Source organism: Camelina sativa, chromosome 2, assembly GCF_000633955.1.
Source record: "Camelina sativa cultivar DH55 chromosome 2, Cs, whole genome shotgun sequence".
NCBI lineage: Eukaryota > Viridiplantae > Streptophyta > Magnoliopsida > Brassicales > Brassicaceae > Camelina > Camelina sativa.
Window position 1 is genome coordinate 3083439 of NC_025686.1, and position 14936 is coordinate 3098374.

The 14936-nt window shown below is 38.7% G+C and overlaps 2 protein-coding genes across 3 annotated transcripts; both read right to left on the reverse strand.

The window, feature by feature from the left end:
- On the reverse strand, positions 3038-4669 carry LOC104747793. Its single transcript, XM_010469488.1, has one exon. It carries the CDS (start codon positions 4667-4669, stop codon positions 3038-3040), a length of 1632 nt encoding a protein of 543 aa, XP_010467790.1.
- Positions 6451-10432, reverse strand: LOC104716179 (external alternative NAD(P)H-ubiquinone oxidoreductase B2, mitochondrial). Of its 2 annotated transcripts, none has more exons than XM_010433563.1 (10): positions 10105-10432; positions 9462-9741; positions 9125-9328; positions 8717-8967; positions 8370-8586; positions 8162-8266; positions 7801-8076; positions 7574-7695; positions 6922-7041; positions 6451-6832 (listed from the first exon to the last, which is right to left on the reverse strand). In XM_010433563.1, exons 1-10 carry the CDS (start codon positions 10191-10193, stop codon positions 6745-6747), a joined length of 1752 nt encoding a protein of 583 aa, XP_010431865.1. In that variant the 5' UTR covers positions 10194-10432; the 3' UTR covers positions 6451-6744. The 2 variants fall into 2 exon arrangements, with proteins under 2 accessions (XP_010431865.1, XP_010431858.1); XM_010433556.1 differs by having other exon boundaries at positions 9125-9331.

A 14936-nucleotide genomic window follows, 5' to 3' on the forward strand; every position in this document is an offset into this window, starting at 1 on the left:
CTCATCTGCGTGACTAACTGTTCCCATGTAGTGATAGCAGGCTCTCTCTGTCGATGTCTAGTAAGTTCCAACTGCTCCCACCACAACAAAGCAAAGCCATTGAATTCAGATATGGCTATCTTCACCTTGTTCAACTCATAAGTACCTTGAACCTGAAAATTAGATTCCATCTTCCTTTCCCAGTCTAGATAAGTCTCTGGATCATTGGTTCCATGAAAAAAAGGATACTGAATCTTGAGGTGCTTCAGCTGCTGCCCCAAAGGATCATAATCCCTACCATGATCTATGTTTCTGTTTCTCCACATTGTTTCTTGACTATGATCTGAAACTTCTTCTTCTTCAGAATAATCTCTATCTGACTCAATGTATATTTGATGCCCAGCTACTTGTTCAGCTCGTCGTGGGCGTGTAGGGTCTCTACCAGTTCTGCGATGCTCTCTTTCTGTGCCTTGAGTGCTTCTTCTCTGACTGAAACAAGTCTCTCTTCCCCCAGTAGGTGACTGAACTGTCCAGATCCGTGTCTGTTTGGAGGAAGTTCCCACGTGAGCCTTCCCTTTAGCTAAACGAAGGGCTTCATTAGGACTAGGCGGGTCTGAAGAACTCTTATCTGAAGTGCTAGTTGCTTGAGCTATATCTTTGATTTGCTTCTCAAACTTGTTACTGAGCTGCTCCATCTGTTGCTGAAACTGAGTAGACATTGTCTTATTTGCTTCGGCAATCTGCTTAGACATGGCTTTGTTCAAAGCTTCCATAGCTTCTGGAGAAAACTCCATTGTACCTGCAAATTAAAGAAGGAACTCGAAGTAAAATGTTCCTTGAATGAGAGAAACGAAAATAAACTCTAAGACTCTGAATTTTAAACAAGAAACACACGACTACAGACCTAGTGTCGGGCGACACCACAAGAGAATCGATCGACACCCAACCCTATAACTAACAAACTCAAAATAATTAAACCCTAATGCAATCAAATTTCGAAAACAACACAAAACTAAATCCTAAACTCACAGAACTCGATCTAGGCACAAACGAATTAACAAAAATCAAACCCTAAAACTAAACAAACGAAATTAATCAAAAACACAAGAGATTAGGGTTTAGAATGGCTTAGCCTTTGGCACTGAGTTGGCTCTGATACCACATAATACGATCTCCCTAGGATAGAACTCCGATGAAAGGCTGTAGACTAGTGACTGGTGGTGAGGTTCGATGGTGATGGTGCGGAAGTGACAAATACGATGGAGATAGTGATGATCGAGTGATAGAACAATGATATGATGGAGATAGATGTTTAGGTGGTTGTATGGATTGAAACAAAAGTGAAGAGACAAAAGTGAAGAGTTTCTGAATCACAAAGTGTATAGAAACTCAGAATTCAAGAACGCATTCAAGGATTCGAATTGAGAGAAGAAAGATTCAACAATAGTATTGTTACATATAACTTCTTTGCTAAAGAACAAGAGGCGTAGCCTTGGGGTTTTATAATTAACCCTAGGCTCGACACTCCAAACAACAGGCAGTTTAAAATAAAACAGCAAGACGTTTTAAGGAAATAAGAAAACAGCAAAACATCTAAGTGACTTGTAGTAGTGCAGAAGTCACTTGTACTAGTACAGAAGTACATTATTCCCCATTGGTAATGACTTCTAGATAACTCGACGTAGTGATCCATTTGCCTCATTAAAAACCATACTGAGAAAACCCATTGGGACAAAACTCAGCTATGGGAAAAAGAGTACAAACTTCACACCTAAGTTATCTAGTTATCATTACCGGGTGAAGTCTTCAAGGTGGATATGTTGAAGACTTGGATCCTCGGTAGGTTGAATGACCCGTCAACTATGAGTGAGTGAGCTTCCTTGGCCATCTCCTTAGCTCTTGAACGAGTGATCCTTCCCACCATCTCTGGTTTCTCTGCAGCCTCTGGCTCCGTGCTTGCCACGATCATATCATAAAGTGGGCATATTTTTGGTTAGGTTTGACAATATTGTTTTTGGCACGGGTACGCATGGCATGGTTATTGGGAGGTGGAGGCGAAGGAGAGGGAGAAGGACTTTGCGAGGGTGTTGTGTTGGTGGTGGATGGCGATGTCGTGGAGATGGGAGAAGATGAGTTTGGTGATGAGGCTATTGGGCTGTGTAATGAATTTGGGCCTGGTATTGATGTTGGGCTTGGTGGTGATGGTGGAATAATTGAATGTGATGAAGACGATGACGTCGACGTTGCGGATGATGGTTGCGGTGATGGCGGAGGAGTAGGCGTTGGAAGTGGTGAAAGTGGAACCGGCGGTTGAGGATCCGCGGGGGAGTCCGGGACATGAGCTTGTACGAGTGAACGAACCGGAACTATCGTTGAGGCAGGTTGAGACGCTACCTCTGATGATTTTTGGAAGCTCGATACTGGAGGTGAGTCACGACGCGACGGTGAAGCAGCAAACGAAAATGCCGATTCGACAAAGTGGACGTGCCGTGATGTGTAAACCCGACCAGAGAGTGGACCCAAGCACAAGTATGCACTTTGAGTAAGAGAATACCCCAAGAAGACACACGGTAAGGAACGAGCATCAAGTTTATGTGACGTGTACGGACGCAACCAAGGAAAACACAAACAACCATATACCCGAAGCTTATGATAATTTGGTACGTCACCAAACAACTTCTGAAACGGAGAAGTATGATTCAAAACCGGAGTAATCATGCGGTTAATGAAGTAAACAGTGGTGGAGAAAGCATAACTCCAGTAAACTGTAGGCATCGATGCAGTGCTAAGAAGCGCAAGACCTGTTTCAACTATGTGGCGGTGCTTTCGTTCTGATATCCCATTGTGCTCTGGAGTGTGTGGTGGTGTAGTAAAGTGACTGATCCCACGTAGAGCCAAGAACGACCGTAACACGATAAACTCCCCTCCGTTGTCAGAGTACAACGTACCAACTCTTTGCTTGAAACGATTTTCTACCAACGGTACAAAGGACATGAATATGTCTTTAACTTGAGATTTGAGCTTCATCGGATAGAGCCAGGTATAACGCATATAATGATCAACCAACACCAAATAATTTAAAACCATCAATGGACACAATCGGTGACTTCCACACATCAGTATAGATGTATTGGAGAGGATGATGAGACGTAATGGTATTAACGTGAAACGGGAGTTTATGACTCTTATTAATGAAGCAATCAGAACATGACAAAGGAGGTTGCAGAGATGTTGAAACAGGTAAAAAAAACTTGGAAACTAATGTTTTTAAAACAGGTAACGCCGGGTGACCGAGTCTTGCGTGCCAAGAAAGAAGGTCCAGTTTGGTTGATGGTGAAGCAAACAACGAGACCGGTGATGAAATATTGACAGGCCACTCGTACAGCTCATTTCTAGTCCCCCCCTTGGAGCAAGCGGACCCCGTTGCAAGATCCTTCACCTGAAATTGGTCGAGTGAGAATTTCACCGTAACTTGATTAGCATTACACAGGCGATAAACCGATATTAAGTTCTTTTTAATGTCAGGAACATAAAGAACATTGTTCAAGGATATATCACGTGAGGAGGTGGGAAGAAAGGTTGAACCAGTTTGTGATATAGGGAGTGTAGACCCATCAGTAATGGTGATATCCTCTCCTCCATTGTAAGGTTGGTGAAGAGCTAAGTTGTTGAGGTCCGATGTTACATGATGCGTCGCACCGCTATCAAGAATCCAAGGATTAACATCATAACCGGACCCGGTGACAAGATTTGCCCGTGAATGCCAAGGAGCATAGGCACGAGGATGGCTCGAAAAACCGCCTTGATGAAGCTGAGAGCAGGTTCGAGCACTATGACCATGAATGCCACAGATCTGGCATCTGCCTTGGTAGCCACGGGACATGCCCTTGTCCGAACGAGACATACCAGTCTTGTTGGGAGTCGAGTAGTTGGACCGGTATTGTTGCTTGTGGCGTTGCTGATTGCGATTACCAGAGCCACCAGAGGAACCACCACAAAAGTTGACCGCATTGGTAGTGGCTGGGAAGGACGGAGGAGAAGTAGCAGCAATGGTCTGAAGTTTAACCTCATGGTGTAGTAGTTTTTCGTAAACTTCAGGGAGAGTTGGTGTTTTCTCCCGACCTTCAAGTTGATCAATCACTGTTTTAAAGTCATCGGTCAACCCACGAAGAACAGCCTCAACTTGATCTTCATGAGCCATGGAAGCACCCAACACCGCAAGCTTATCAAACCGCATTGTAAGACCAAGGAAATAGTCATCCACCGGTTTGGTACCTTTCTTCCACGCCTGGATCTGGTGACGTATCTGTTGAATGTGACTGCGACTTGGTGCAGCATAGGTGGTTGTGAGTGTAGTCCATATCTCGGCGGACGTGGTGGCTCGGGAAAGGAGAGGTTGGACAGTGGTGACAATGGTGCCTAGAAGAGAGCTGTAGATCAGGCGATCCTGACGTTTCCACAACGTGTAGTCAGGATTGGGAGTCGTTACACCGTCGGTAGCGACTGTAGGAGGTGGTACAACGACAGATCCATCGATGTAACCTGCGAGATCATATCCATTAAGGAAAGCATGAACCTGGCGGCTCCACATGATGAAGTTAGAAGCAGTGAGCTTCGTGACGTTAGACATATTAACGCTAAGGAGTTGAGGAGTATTGACGATAGCAATAGTCTCACTCATGGCCGACATTGTTAATACAGGACGACGGTGGAAAAATTTTGTGTTGTGTATTAGGTATAGATCGTAAGCTCTGATACCATGTATGAAGGAAGACTGAATGTCTTATTCCATGTGAGTATTACATTATATCATGTACAAAGGTAATTAGGTTAAGATAAATGACTCTCCTATCCTTTCTATATATACATCACCTACAACCATGACCGGCGGTTCAACCCGTTTTATCCGGTTAACATCACTTTTTAGGTTTTATATATTTTCAAGTTTGCTTAGATCTTTTCATTGGTTTGACATTACTTTGTATTAAGAGGTCAATAATATTCGTTTTTACTCGGAAATACGACCAGGGGCCACTTTTATTAGTTTTCTTTTTAGGCCATCTATAATTCAGGACCGGTCCCGATGGTACTGATCGTCTGACTTTTAGATGTGCATGAAAAAATACATATAACCCTTATATTACCGGACCAAAACTAACCCTTGTGAGCTAAGCTAGTACTAGTATATTTATATTGTCCACTTAAACGTCAACACATTTTATACTATATTAAAGGACTTAACTACGAAGCAGTTGCATGAAAAATTCCTCTGCTATTTCGTGGCAATTAATAGAGAAGAAATATGTATATGCGTGTTGAGCGATATGTGCCACGATAAAATGAGACAAGCACTGCCTTTATATATCATCTATTCTCTCATTTCTTTACGGAGTCACGCGTAAAACTATAATCACGTAAACCAAAAGAAAGAATTAAAAAAAAAAAATTCATTTTATCTCCCAAGAGGTTCCAAAATGCCCAAGGTACGTATATACGATTAACGTTTTTTTGCACTAAAAGTCCAAAATATATACGGAAGGTTTAGCAATCTGTTCGCTAGTATTACTCATTTAAAAATTTCATGAGCAGAAAATCTTGATGTCGGTGAGTATGAGGTGCGAAAAATGTCGTTCGGAAGCTCTCAAGATCGGAGCCAAAACCACTGGTACGATATCCCATTACACCTTAACTAAACAAGATTTTGATATGTAACAACAGGGCAGCAAATATAATTAAAATAAATCTTGAATACATTAAAATTGCAAATAACTGAATCCTTTATATGGATATGTGTAATTTATATTTGGGGTTCCGTAATCTATCAAAAAGAGAATTTATAAATGTCTCCGGAACCGGCATTGGGTTATGTTTATATGTATATAGCAAATTATGTTTGTTTGTTTCATCCTCTTTTGCTTGATTTTTCTCATTAATATACTTTTAAACTATTGGTTGAAAAACAATGATGGAGCAGGAGTGACTTTTGTGGGAATAGAAGGAGAAGAGAAAGACAAAGTGGTGGTGATCGGAGAAGGTGTCGACGCTGCATGTTTAGTTGTCCGGCTTCGCAAGAAAGTTGGTTTCGCTGATCTTATCAGCGTTGCAGATGTTGACTCTTAGAAATACAAGTCTTTATTCTAGTATTACATTCTTTCTTAAACGCTTTTCAACGATTGATTATGTAATTTCTCAGTTTTCTTTCAGAAACCATATACAGATTTACATAATCGCAATTTTCTCTAGCCATCTAAGGAACAAGACAGTTTTAAAGTTTTTCTCTAATCATTCCATACTTTCTATAATAATTGAAAGTGACTAATTAAAACCAATTAAAGCTAATCGATGATATTAAAAATAGCTACATTTTGGGAAAACAAAAACCATGATAATGAAGAAAAAAGATAAGAGAGAGTAAGAAATAACAAAAATCCATTTTGTTATCGGCCTATACAAAAAATATGAGGAAGGAGCTTAAGAAAAAAAAAGGGGTGAAATAAAAGTAAAAAAAGGCCACCTGAAAAATATTAGCAAAAACAGAGAGTGCAGTTCTCGGGATTAGGGACGATATGGCCAACGTAAGAGGCAATCTCTCCTCGTTACGTGTGGTCATTTATTTTATTACAAAATTATATAATAAAGCCGATTTGGAATTTTTTCTTCCTTTTCAAAAGGGAATCAAAATTTTGTACTCATGAGAAAGTTAGTGTAGAGAGATAGAGAGAGAGAGAGCTGTATTGGCTGGCATTTGTGGGGGGGGGTTTTTACTCAGATGCTACTTGAATCCCTACCAAAGATGAAACGCCTCATCCAATCTGAAACCACAAGCACTCTCGTACGCCAGCTCACTTGCTTACTGTTCCATACCAAAATGTTTTCTTTTTTAAGTATAAAAACACTTGTTTGTAGATTTGTTTAGAAAAGAAGTTTTTTTTGTTTTTTTACCTTGCGTAGACGGAATACCACAGCCACTGACTGCTATGTCCAATAGACACCCAATCTCCTGGAAGTTGTGCTGCCGTTTTTTCCCCTCCCAGTGGTGCAAATTGTCCCAAATGCTTGTACCTGTTACACCCGCCAATCCGATTTTTAACCAAACCGAAACCCAAACATCATCCAAACAACAAAACCGGATTTCACAATTGTTTTGATTTGTCTATATCCAAAGGACCCAACCCCCAATTAAAGCGGGGCCATAAATGAACCAAAACTTTGATCTCTTTTAAAATACTTCAAACTAAACTTGTACCAAATGGATCAAGACGATTACAAGTTGGTTACTACACTTTCAGTAAACAAGAATATTGATGTTGAGGAATTTCCAAAACACAGTGCAATTTGTTAGTCTACTTGTGTATTAGGCAGTGAGGTTTACTGTTTTGGAATAGCCTCGACTCTAGCTAAATACTACGAGTCATGGGCATTGGACCATAAGGGTGTAGAAAAGATGGAGTTTATGACTTATATTAGGTAAGAAAAAAAGAAATGTTAGGAAGCACATTTAGTGAGTTTATATTAGCTTAAATGTATATTAGTTAGGGTGGATCAATCAACAAAAACACTCAGATATTGATTCAGATTTTTTGGGAGGACTAACCTGAAGGGACGGAAACGGTGACGACCTTCTCCTCTCATCCTAATGGGACCTTCTGGATTCTTCTCACACTCTTCCATGCGATCAAAGCATTTAGCTAGGTAAGCACCTTGCTGCGCAGCAACCTAAAAAATCCACATATAACAACCAATTGATAAGAATCCAGCAAACAAGAGTTTTTACTCAAAGATGAACAAAGACTTAAATAGCTAAAACTCCAACCGAAGTACCTGTGCTGTAGCTGGAAGAAACTTCACTTGTGAGTCAACCTGAGAAAGAGCAGATTTGAATTCTTCGATCTTTAGGTCGATGTTCTTCTTGGAACCATCATCAGTTTCAGCTTCTTTTAGAAGATCAGCAATGCCCCGCATACGTTTACTCTTCAAGTAGAGCTCCACTTGAGGGTATCTAACACAAATGTCATCCATTGCTTCTTGAAACTCTTTGAGTGTTAGTGTCCCAGACTTGTCTTTGTCTGCTTTGCTAAATATAGCAGAAACATCTTCCTGCAACATGAAGCCATTGATATTTTTTGGTTTATAATCTAAAACATTAATCCAGAATTTGGGAAGCAATATAGCGTCAAGTTACCATGACTTTGCGCTGGTTAATTGTTGCGCAATCGCCAAGGGCATATATGTTATCACATCCTTCTACGCGAAGCCATTCATCAGTGGCCAGAGCACGTCTATTACCCTGCAATTACAAGAAAAATTCTTAGAGCGAGTTGATGAAACGTGTTTGCTAGGAAATGTAGAAGAATGTACTGTGTGAGTTTATCAAGAGCACATTACTTTACCTGACCAATTTGTTTCATAAAATCTTTTATGACAGGACGAGTTCCAATACCAGTTGACCAGACAATCATTCCATAAGGAATTGAGGAAACCTCTCCTCCTTTGGTTTTAGCAGATATGTCTTTCTCATTCACTTTAGTTACCATCGAGCCAAGTTTCACATCAATTCCATCTCTGCTAAACTTTTCTTCAGCAAACTCAGTGATTCTCTTGTCAAACCTGTGAAAGAAAAGCTTTCATGAATCAATATACAATGTTTTTATGGAAACATGAAACTTAAAAGATTGCTCACGTACAAAAGAAGAAGAAGAAGATTGATATTCAGAAGTTTAGAGGTAAGAAATTCTACATGGTCAGGATGTGGTCTGCGGCCTCCAGAAGAGTGATCTGCACTGAACCCTTGGCTCTAGGGTAGAGACTCACTAGATCCTCAGTAACAAAATCATGCAGTTCAGCAGCAAACTCAACACCTGTTGGCCCACCACCAACAACCACAAAATGCAGAATTCTCTTCCTCTCTTCATCGCTTAGTTCTGGTAGACTTGCCTTCTCAAAGGAATCAATTACAGTTTTACGGATTTTCTGAGCATCTTCAACTTCCTACAAGCAGGTATTGAAACCAATAAAAGCATCAGAACTTTAACAACCATACAAATGATCAGTCAATATATATGCTTTTTAGCTGTAAACTATCATTGCTTACCAAAAACACATACCAAGAGGTTACAAAAGGGAGTTAAGAGCCAAGAAAACTTACTTTCAGAAAATGACAGTTCTCCTCCACTCCGGGTATGTTAAAGGTGTTAGACTGAGCTCCAGTAGCAATTACAAGGTAGTCATAATCGACAGAAAATTCTTTCTTTCCATTTGAAGCAAGGCCTTGTTTGGATCGGCAATACACTTTCTTGCTTGATGGATCAATTTTGAAACATTCTGCCTCCAGGTAAGACGTATCAACATTCTTCTATTTGTAAAGGCAGGAAACAAAGCGTGCATTAGCATTTTAAAAATTGTAGCAATCAGAATATGAAAAGAAGACAAGATTGACATTTAAACTTTAGTCATATATATATATATATTTACAGCAGAATTACCTTTCTTCCAATGTTACGAATAGGCTCAACAACGCTGCGAGCTTCAACAGTTCCACAGGTAACACTAGGTAGCAAAGGAGTGAAAGCAAAGTAGTTTCGAGGCGAAATAATCTGAACCTCGTATTGAGAATTATTCAAATTCTTCAAGAAACTAGTTCCAGCCCAACCAGTTCCGAGCAGCACAACCTTCTTCTTCTTGGTTCCAGTTTCAACAACAGCAGCAGAACCGTTCGATCCATAAGATGCGTTTGCCTCAGAATAAGCTATAAGTCCACCACCACTATAACAACGATGTTACAGTACATATCATCAGTAACAAACAAAAAAAAAACTTAAAATCTAACTCAAATCTTTGCATTTAGAGACACAGAACATAACGAAACCTAGAAAAATTATACATCTGAAAAAAAATCTGAGATCTGGAAAATTCGACTATCATATTATACGAAAATCAAATGCGTTCTTCCTGAGAGATTCGGTATGTAGAAAAAAACAAGTGTAGCGTGAATCATACAACCTAGAGAGAATATCTAACTTTTTTTTTTGTTTGTGAGGAAACTGTTCGTACGTAGTAGAGGATCTGTGGTAAGGTTTCAACAACAGAACGCAGAAATGAGAAATAGAGAGGGAAGCAGGAAAGGACCTGATGGTGGAGACGACGATGATTCGGGTAAGAGAAGGATGATCTTGAAAAGCTTTGGAGAATCTCTCGAAGAAACTGAAACTTCTCATATTCGTTTGTTCTTCTTCGATTCAATCGCAGAGGAGAAGAAGAAGAAGAAGAAAGATTTGTTGACAACAACGAACAGTAACGCCAAGTATCCTGGAGAGAAAGGGAAATAGAGAAGAAAGAAAGAGATCTGGAGGGGCCAACACGACGAATGAGACGGTGGAGAAGTAGAGTTTGGCGAACGTTTTGGTTGACCACGTGTCCTCCGTGGAAAATATCAGTCAAAATTTTAAAAAATGGAAAGAAAATAGAAAAAAAACAAAAAAGCGAGCTCAACGAGGTTGGGATTGGTTGAGAATATTTTTTTTATTTATTAAATTGTTTTCTTTAATATATTTATCAGTTTCGTCACGTATTAGTTATGACATTTCAAAAATATTAATATTGTGACGGTGAGAATATAGAAATATACAAAACGATCTAGGCTTGGTGACCAAGGCCAGCCAGATCCTCTATGAATCTGACCATCTCTGACCATGTTACATATACATTATAAGGAAATCGTGACGACATTACGTTACTATTAGAGAACAAATTCAACTTTGTTTGTTAAAAATAAAAAAATAAAAAAAAAATAAGATACTTGAAGGAATCAAATAATAGTCAACAAAAATTTGCTGCCATAAGAAATAAATAATACTGTAGTCAGAATATTTTTCTGTAGCCCCAGTATAATAGGAAACTGAACTACTTGCCAAAAAATAAAAAATTGTTCTCGTATATACAACGCAACTATATTTTCATTTATTAGTATTTATTTATCTTCGGCATATTTGTTTTTCTAGCTATAATTCTACAACAGAAATATTTCATGAAAAAATATCAATCTGATAACGATGGGAATTTGAATCATCTTTTTATCTCCATCTTCTTCGGTTCTTCCCATATCAAGCTCACATTTTCCGGTTAACTCCACTCATCAATAACGGGGGAATCGCTTGTCCAATTCGGAACCGGAATTCAAATCCGGTTTAAAGATTGGTAACAGTGGGAATTTAAATTTCTCCAAACCTCACGAACCGGGTCCGAACTTTTACATCAATAACCGGGGGGGAAGTCAAGTTCGGAGTCAGAATTCAAATCATATTCCAGTTTAATTGACCTTTCAATCCTCATGAACCGGGTCAGATATTTTCTTCAATCATAACCGGGAATTCGCGGTTCAATTCGGGATTGGAATCTAAATCAGACTCCGGGTTGAACCGGATACATTGATGAACATTGACATAACTAATCATCAAATGACAGATATAATTTTCGTTACATAATTATAAAATGGTAAATACTACGTTTAATAGAATGTTAGTAATGTTTTAGTTAATCTTGGAGTACTATTTTTATACATTCATAGCCAGGTGTTTAAGTTTTCAGAATGATAACAAATAGCTTAATCATGTTTTATAACGTCAAAATGACATATTGGTACATCACTTAAATAACTCTAGTCACTTTCATTTTACTAAAAGGCTAGTGTATTATTCATAGTTTATAACTTTATATGATCTTTGGTGTATATTAGACTCCTTGTTACAAGATCATCATGCATTGATCCTTTTCTGATTTTTTCCCAATGCAGAAATAGTTTTTGTTTCAGGTTTTCTTTCATTTAATACAGTATTGTTCTTATGTGTACTTTTGTCTTCGATGTCCGAATGATCTCCTATATAATAAAACGGAAGTACACAACTTTTTTTGGTAGACTATATAATTTTTATAAGTTGATTACAAAATAGGTTATAGATTAAAGTTTATGCGTTGGACCTAGAAAGCCAACTGCCGCAAAATGTACCACGCCCACGCCGTCATGAACTTAAGAATATCCCAAAGAATCCTCTTAAAGAAAATATTCCAATAATTTATACAATTTCCAAAATAAAATCTTTAGTATTCCATGTATTGTTACAAAATATATACTATTAGGCATAAAATATACTGTTAGGCATAAAAAAAAAAAAATTCTTAACAATTTATCACACTTAATCGTGATTTCTGAGATTTGTGCTGTTAAAAATAAAATCTTACATAAGCACGGATCATATTAAAACACTTTCACCAAACATGTTCAAAAATTAAAATGAAAACAAACAACAAACATAACTATTTCTCATATCTAAAATTTCAAAATTAACAATATAAAACTTACAAAATAGGTATTTTTTTCAAGTCATCATATTTAGCATATGATTTTATTGCATAATGTTTTATCCAAAATTTTTTTTAAAACAATCATATAAATTATATTTTATTCTAAAATTATAATAGAAATATAAAAAACTTAACACGTGCTAGAGCACGGGTCCTAATCTAGTTTAAACTATTATAGTGAGATTACTTATGGTTTAAACATTTTCTTAAAAACGAATCACTCTTTTTTTTTTGTCAACTGATGTTGTATTGATAGATAAAAGTTCCACCCGATTTACAATCAGAACATACTTCCTATAGATCAAAGGTATACACTTCTACCTTGATCGGCTAATTGAACCCAAAAAACCAACAGGCCTATACATAATTTCCTTGTATAACCCACCCTACCAACTTTAAAACTCAAATTCAATCAGAGGTGTGAAGACTTTCCTCCGTAAACAAACCATTTAACCAAGACGGATGGCCTGTGGCCACATACAATTGCAACATACAGTCGTTAGTGACACTCTGAGCTATGATCGAAGCTCCTCTGTTTGAAAATGAGTTTTCCAAAAAGAATTTCCATTCATTAATAGACTTGAGAGACAAACCAACCTTCATAGATTGATATCTAAATGAAGGAGAAGCAGCAGGATTGGTAATCGCATTTACCAAAAACACTTCCTGCAACCCAAAAACCACTTTGTTCACCTGGTGACTAGCCATGCTATCAATTGCCCACAGCAATCCTCTGAGATGAGCTTCTTGTTTATCCCTACAACTGGATATAGCTCTTCTACTATGTAACAACACCACGCCTGCATGATTTCTCAAAACCCATGCACAACCCGCGAGTCTATTTCTGTTTGACCAAGATAAGCCAATATTACATTTTAACCAGTTTGAAGGCGAACGCATCCAACCTTTCCTATTCCTTCCCCGTCTAACATTCTCTCGACCCCTATCTGTTGCTTCTGTTCTCTCTTGCTCCATCTCTCCTTCCTCGTCTACCTCTTGTGCCTCCACCCAGTCCCCCCAGTCATCTCTTATCTTTTGAGCAGATTCCAAAGGCAAGAAGTTTTTTCCTTCAAAGGCGAACATATTTCTGTTCTTCCAAATTCTCCAAAGCGTCCACGAGAATGACTTTCTTAGTTCATCTGGCCACAAAGGGTTTCTAATATTCATTAGGAGGTAATGTATATTAGAAAAAACCGATCCATTGTGGAACCCATCTTCTGGTGAAGGAATTCCGGTTAAAGCCCAAATTTGTCTCGCCAAAGAACAAGAGAATAATACGTGATTAACCGATTCAGGCTCGCCTCCACAAAACTGACACCTAGGATCCACATTCATACCTCTTCCATTCAACTTTGATGCAACAGGTAGAGCTCCACATAACACTTTCCAGAGAAAAACCTTTAACTTGGGGTCAGTATGAAGCTCCCAAACTTTGGCTTTAAGATCATTCGTAGATGGTTGTTGATTTGCTTCAGTTTTGACAAGAGAATTGGAGGATTGATAACCCAACCAATATGCTGACTTAACCGAAAAATCACCATTTTTGTTATGCTTCCACGAATAGAAATCTTCCTCTTCCGTTGCTGGTTTGATCTTCATTATTCTGAGAATATCATCAGGGAAACAAAGTTCCTGGATTTTCTGGGAATTCCAGCTACGTCTCTCCACGTCAATCAGCTCAGAAACTCTCAAGTCAAGATTGAAAAAGTCATTTCTCCTCCAAGGTGCTTTCCATCCCTCTTCATCTTCAATCCACTCATCTAACCAGACCTTGAAAGATTTTCCATTTCCTACATTCTTTTTTAACCCTTGAACTAGTAAGTCTCTTCCAAACAGAATGCTTCTCCAAGCGTAGGAAGGTCTCGGTCCTAAGGGAGCTTCTAGGAAATGTGACTGAGAGAAATACCTACTCTTCATCATTCGAGCAAACAGACAATTAGGATATTGCAGAAATTTCCATGCTTGCTTGGCTAACAAAGTTTGGTGGAATGTTTGAATGTCCCTGAAACCTAAACCTCCTTGATCTTTCGGTAGACAAAGTTTCTCCCAACTTAACCAGTGGATATTATTTGAATGCTCAGTAGTACTCCACCAGAAATCCGCCATTACAGCTCACATGTCGTCTTAGGGAGCTTAAAACATGACATTACAAAGACTGGCATCGCTAGCGCGATTGACTTCAAGAGAACTTCCTTCCCACCTTGTGACAGCAATCTAGAATACCAACCAGAACACTTATCTTTCACCCTATCTTTAATGTAACCCAATAAATCGACTTTTGAGCCAGAAAAACATTATGGCATTCCCAAATAGGTACCAGCTCCTCCTTCATTGAGAATACCCATCTTGTTCTGAATACTGCTTTGATATCCTGATTAACCTTGGACCCGAAAGTGATGGAAGACTTACTGAGGTTTATGGCTTGACCTGAAGCAGCTCCATATCTATTCAGAGTGTCTATTAAAAAGGAACATTGAGTGACTGAAGCTTTACACATGAAGAGGCTGTCATCTGCAAACAAAAGGTGATGAACCTCCAGACCTTCCTCTATGAATTTTATGCCTTGAAGTAGACCATTTCGTTGTCCCTGGTTGAGTAAG